Here is a 6876-nt window from a genome sequence, read left to right on the forward strand (position 1 = left end):
CATATTGACCTGAAAAAAAAATCTTTGGGTTAATTTAACAACTTTAGCTTACATGAGAATGAAGATTTTGTAATTACTTTTTGTTGAGGATTATGTAAAACAAATGAACAAAATGGATACCTTAAAACACCTTGAAAGCAACCCAAACTAAAAAAGATATTTAAAAAATAGAATCATTAAACAATTAGCTCAAATGTTTTTATAAGCAACTAACATTTAAAATTTTGTGAAACTCTTAATAGACCTAGAGACACTATTTAACAAATTTAAAAATGATTAAGATACCCAAGTTTATAAGGCCTTTGAATGCATCATGAAAATACCCATATTTATAAGTTTGCACATGTGTATTTTGATTAGGCATGCCAAATATAAAAACAATTCTTGTGCACAATAAAAAGAAAAAGGAAAAACTGAAGTGGTCACAGTTTAAGTGGCCACATAGAAATACATGAGATCTCAACACATGAAACTACATATATGGTATAAGTGCATGAATATGAAACAACACATGAGACACAATTATCATAGACAAATATCACCTAATTACATGAAAACTAGGTGTACCCAAAACACGATAATCAGTAAGTCTGATTATGATGAACATCTGCAAGCAGACACAGCTGACGTCATGAAGAAGGCATGGGTTTGACACAGAGAAGAGTACTATGTAGTATTAATTTACTAAAATTAAACATAAAAGATAAGTAATAAGTTAATAGAACCTGTGTACACACTGGAACTACCTAGGGTCCAGATGAACCTAATAGAAAACATAGGTTAGAAGGCTATAGGTTTTAAATGAGTATAGCGAGTAGAGAGAAAAATCCTTATAAAATTGAGGTTTACAATAAATCTTATAAGGGTGACAGTAAAGGCAAGGGTGAAGCGGTGGAGAGAGATCCCACAAACAGAATGGAAACAAAAGCTTGAAAGACAGCGGTTCCTTAGGAGACAGGAAAACTGGAAACAAATATGCAGTTAGTGGAAAACCTGAAAACAGTTTCTTTCAAGTAGCTGAATGAAATGAAACTATGACAGAGGAAGTAAATAAGGAGAAATACTGAAAACACAATCTGAAATGTAAGAAAAGAAACACATAGTTCAACAAATGGTTTATGAGAATTTTCACTAATAGAATGGATTAAGAAGAGTACATGGCAAAGATCGGATATAAGGATTGTGAGCAAATCTTCCTGAAAGAGGTTATATCTTTAAATTAAGGCTGATGAGTGGTCAGAACTCTTGTGATGGAGAGTTTGGAATGCTACAAGTCCAGATCCAAAAGTAATCTTTTTTTTTTTTTTTTTTTTTTTTTTTTTTTTTTTTTTAAAAAAAAAAAAAAAAGAGGACGATAAATCTTTCACTGTGATATATCAGGCTAGCCAAACTCACAGAGATCTGCCTGCCTCTGCCTTGCAGTGCAGGGATTAAAGGCATGTGCCCCCACCCCCTGCCAAAAGAGGGTTTTTCTTAACAATTGATTTATGACCAGTAGGTAATTCATCTGGAATGTACAGAGATGTAGTTGTGCTTTGAGATGCACTAACAAACCTTCTGGAGAAGAGATGCAAAATGCTGCCTTCGGGCATGACACCTCCCACATGAACAGTAAGCCATAATGACCTCACAGGGGTTCTGGTAAGAATGGGTGTCCTGTTAGACTAAAAAGTGCGATAGGCAGGCATTCATGTTCCTGAAGGAACAGGTCCCAAGAACCGATAAGAATGGTAGGAAAATCAAGGAGATTCCGGGAGGAAGGTCTGGAGGTACCAGCGGGGACCCCAAGAATCGTCCTGGGTTTTGGCACCAAAATGTTAGGTTTCAGGGAATGCGAAAGAGAGCAGAGTCATGGATTCAAGAGAGAAAAAGCCCAGACATTCAACAGATCAAGACTGGGTTTATTCAGCACAGAGAGGGGCAGCAATCCTTACTCATGATGTAGACTACTGCAAGGAGGTAGGGGAGTGTTCATAGATTATACAGCACACTCCTGTGGGCAGGCTACATGCATGGCCCCACTGTAGAAATTTATGCCCCCTACTTCCTGAGACTATTTTCTCAAGCTCATCTTGAAAAACCGATTTATGATCTCTTCTTCCTGAGACTATTTGCTCACGTTTCTGTTTGGAAAAAGGCCGAGGACACAGATGCAGATGTTAACAGTGGGGCAGGGGTGAGACATCTGTCTCACAGAAATTCTGATTTCTATCACAGTGTGATATTTTTGCACACACACTCATTGCCTAATAATCATAGCAATTAACATATTTAGTGTAACAATTTCATTTTTAAAATATTCTAACACCAACAATATACTCCTTACAAAGAGATAAAGAGCATGACAGTAATTCAATTTCCCAAATCAATGTTTGTATCCTTGATCAACACTTCAAGTACTATAGGTAGTAAGAGAAAGTAATATTAAGAGCAGACAATATAGGCAGAAAATAACCCAAAGTAGGTTAGTAACTTTGTTCCAATTCTTCTAATGAAATCTTTCCTTGGGCTACTAATATAAAATTCACTTTTGTCAAATAGAATCAAACACAGGTTTAACGAAACTGAGTGAAAGACTTAAAGGTACTAACACTTACTTCCTGTGTGTTCATGTCCCAGAACACCTTTCAATGAGATTTTGCCATTCTCCTCATTTCTAGCCAGGAGAATGTAGGTAGAAAGTGAGGCACCTCTTTCCAGGCCTGACTCACACAGACCTCATGAAAAATGGATTTAGTATCAAAACAAACAAGTACTGTTTGATTTAAACATTGCATTTCTATACTTTTGGGCCAGGGAAGGGAAATCCCAGTGGATGGCTATTCACTACTGCCTTATTTTGAATGCCTCAAATGGAAATAATGTAGATGCTGTTTAATGAGTGGAATGCTAAGAACAAAGTACCTAACAGTGCATCCACATTTCAGCATTCCCCACAACAGAAGGGGATGGACAGTGGGAATGAGCATGAGTCAACCTCAAGGAAACAGTGCTGTGACGAAGGCCAACCTGGGAAGATGATGTGATGTGATGACTCCATGTGATAAAGTTCAGAAGTGAAAACATTTTAAAAATGGAGGCGGAATCTCTGATAAGTACTGGGGATGCGGTAGAGAAGGAAGATGGGTACAACTATTAAAAGGAGAACATCAGGTTACCTGAGATGCATTTGTGGAGGTAAATTATGCTGGCCACACCACAAGCTGACTAGCTTCTCTCTTTTACTACCTAAGCATCTCCAAAAGGTGACTTGAAATAACACTTGAATTGGAGGAAGGCAGACCGTAGTCTTAGAATGTGTTCATTGATCTGACATCTTACATTTGATAAAGTTAACTCAGAGAGGGACATAAAGAACAACAATGTTGGAATGAAACCCTGGGAAGAAGTCAGATTCATCCCTCTTCCAACATAGGACATAATTATGATGATTTATGTGTTTCCTTAGAGTTTGAACATAACTTTGAGATGCATAATTCTGTAAGAAATCTCTTCTCTCGACAGCACTTTCTTTAGAGCTGCATTCATGGCTTGTTTCTCAAGCTATAGATAACTGGATTGAGTGTTGGGGGTATCACAGAGTAGAAGATGGAGAACATGGGGTCCACCGCTGATGGGGAATCTGAAGGTGGTCTTAGAAACTCAAAGCTTGTGGTAGAGAGGAAGAAGGTGACTACAAACAAATGGGGTAGGCAGGTGGAGAAAACCTTGGTCCTACCATCAGCTGAGGGCATTCTCAGCACTGCTGAGATCTTAACATAGGAGAATACAATGAAGATCAGACAGACAAAGGCTGTAGAGGCTGTGAATGCAGCCACTGCAATTTCATTGATGAATGTGTGAGAACAGGCTAGTTTCAGCATTTGGGGAATGTCACAGAAGAACTGATGAATAATTCTATCCCCACAAAGAGGAATTGAGAAGTTAACGGCTGTGTGCATGAGCCCAGAGAGGCCTCCTGCCACCCACACTGCCAGCACTGCATACCTGCAGGCACGTTGTTCCATTATTGTCTCATACAGCAGTGGACGACAGATGGCCACATACCTGTCATAGGACATCACTGTGAGGATGGCCACTTCTGATGAGGCTAGAGCTATGAAGAAGAAAACCTGCAGCACACACTGACCAAGGGAAATGAAGCCAATGTCCAGGATGAAGTTTGCAATGGACTGGGGGACAGTGGCAGAGATGAAGCAGAGGTCCAGAAGAGAGAGGTGCTTCAGAAAGTAATACATAGGGGAGTACAGACGATGGTCCAGAGTGATAACGATGATGATGAGCAAGTTGCCTGTGAGAGCCAGCAGGTAAGTCAACAAAAAGAGCACCACATGTAAAATCTGAAGCTTACACTCATCAGAGAAGGCCATGAGGAGGAATTCAGGCTTGGAGGTTACAATCACCATGATTGCTGTGTTTAGGAAAAGGAAATATGATAGAAATCCCAAGGTTGATCAACAAACAGGAATTTTCTGGAGCAGAGCCTGAGTTATTAAACTGAGAAAGATGAAGTAAAGTGATAGGAATGATTTTACTCTCAATAAAACCAGTGAAAATGAAGTTGATCTAGTAGTGTTATTTCTTCTACATGCATCTTATCATTGAAATGACAAACTGCAGCCTTGTCTAAGGACCAGAAATAAGGGTACTAGTAGACCCATATAAATGTGTAAGGAACAGTCCAGATGTAATGGTAGGAGAGATGTCAGTTCAAAGAGCAATCATGTTTCTTGTCTCTGAGAGCATTTAACTTAAAAAAAAAACATTTGGGAAGGCATGGTAACACATGCCTTTAATCCCAGCACTCGGGTGGCAGAGGCAGGTGTATCTCTGTGAGTTCAAGGCCAGCCTGGTCTACATAGTGAGTTCCAGGACAGCTGGAGCTACAGGGAGACCCTGTCTCAAAAAGATCAAAAAAAATTTAGTGGGTATGAACATATCAGATTAACCTTGAAGAGTAAGCAAAATCTTTTCAAAATATTGGGCTTCAGTAATAAAAAATAAAAATATATGTTGAAGACAGTGTAACACTGGGCATTGAATTCTGCTTGGAATTGTAACGAGATACCAAGTGACAGAAGGTGAGATCGCCAGAGAACACCTTTTAATTTTAAAAATATTTAGTAGAACTAGATTGAGCATTTTCAATGAAATTCATTTGAACAAATAATGAATTTCCTAAAATGAAGTTGTTTCTATGTAATGGACATAATGCTGGATAGGGGATAAAGGTCTTTACAGCATTAGCTCTCATTGTGACCTCCTCAGTGGAACTGCAAAACACTCAGTCACTCCAACTGCTCTCCCTTTTCTTCCTCAAATCTATGTACTTGTTGATGGGTCATTTAGTGGTATTATCACTGAGTTCTTGGTAACTGAGGCAGTTCCTTCATTAAATCGGTCCCCAATTCCCACCTTGACAGTGGTATCTAACATACAGACAAAAACAGGCATATTTACTTCACTGAGACTCTACATGTTAAACTTCAGTTCTTTACAGATAAAATCCTTGCAATCAAGGTGCATGACCATTCCATTGGAGACTGTGTGTGCCCCACTAGTTAATCCCTAAGTAACAGAGAAGAAAGACTAATCATCACTTGACTGGGACTCTTTTTTTCCTGTGATTATTTTGAAAAGCGACAAAAAATTTTGGAGGTTTATTTATATACAAGGAATAGTCTGGGAACTCAATTCAACTCTCCTTCTTCAAAAGGCTTCTGCAGAATTCTGATTCTTACCTTTTCCCTACCCTCCCAGTGAGAATATTCTCACTATTTTTTTTTGAAGGTCAGAGGTCAACTTTGTGATGGTGATTCTTTCCTTTCACCTTTTTTTTTTTACTTTTTTTTATTTTAAATATTTTTTTTACAGTTAAAGTTACAGCTTTAACAATATACAAAATGTTACAGTAATTCAGATTTTTTGGCATAATGATTACAGATTTGATAAATACATTTTATATCTCATAATAGTGAGGAAGATTATACAAAAGCTATTAGAACAATTATGAGGATAAATTCAATTGTCACTTAAATATCTAAAGCTATTTTCCTTTGCATTCTTCCAGAATGATTTGTTCTTATTCTTTACCTTAATTTGAGGGACTTCAAGAAGATACTTGTTTTGTTTTGTTTTTCATACAGAATTCATTCCAAGGCAATTGACATTGAGACGTTTTCACATGCATTTCTAATCTCTATATACATGACTATCACTGGTCACAGTCGCCCACCTTCTGACATCCTCGACATCTGAGCATGAATACAAACTCATCAGATAGACAGCCTTCCTCTCCCACTAGAGGCTCCATACTCTGCCATCCCTGTCACTGTCCACTGTGTTATCAGCACCCTCATCCATTCCCCCCTGCCTGCCCTTCTGGTAAATCTAGTAAGCCAGGGGTCCCTGTTCCAGGAGGATCAGCTGTTCCTCATCTATGGCAATCAATTGTCAGTATTCCTTTGGATAGAATTGGGGTCTGCTGTTCATTTTCCTATAGTATGTTGGGTTACTGCCTGGAAGAGCCTTTATCTATCCTGGCCAACAACTCGACTGAAGGTATCGCCTGTCTGGCTTTGCTGTTTGTCGAGTAACTTTTAGTTACATATATGTATGCTCTTATGATATTATGTTGGCCCCTTTACTCTTTGGTTATACTTCCCTTTTGGGTGTTTAAGGACATACAACTTTACCAGTTCCATATATGTGAAGATAAGTCAAAGGTCCTGCTCTACCATTGTTGGCTTCTCTTGGAAGCATGGAGGAAATGATTCCTCCGTGTTGTACCTTCTCTTCATAGAATGGACACTGGTTCAAGTCCATCGGTGGGGTCTCCTTGGCTTCCTTGATCAAGAGGTCAGATGACCCACCACC

General features: G+C 38.7%; 1 protein-coding gene across 1 annotated transcript; it reads right to left on the reverse strand.

Annotated features, from left to right (window-relative positions):
- Positions 1 to 3524: 3524 nt before the first annotated feature.
- Positions 3525 to 4406, reverse strand: LOC103733561 (olfactory receptor 14J1-like). Its single transcript, XM_008832417.2, has one exon. The coding sequence runs from the start codon at positions 4404 to 4406 to the stop codon at positions 3525 to 3527; it is 882 nt and encodes a 293-aa protein (XP_008830639.2).
- Between the last annotated feature and the right edge of the window lie 2470 nt (positions 4407 to 6876).

The sequence above is a fragment of the Nannospalax galili genome, unplaced genomic scaffold, assembly GCF_000622305.1.
Source record: "Nannospalax galili isolate Female #2095 unplaced genomic scaffold, S.galili_v1.0 scaffold2056, whole genome shotgun sequence".
Classification (NCBI taxonomy): domain Eukaryota; kingdom Metazoa; phylum Chordata; class Mammalia; order Rodentia; family Spalacidae; genus Nannospalax; species Nannospalax galili.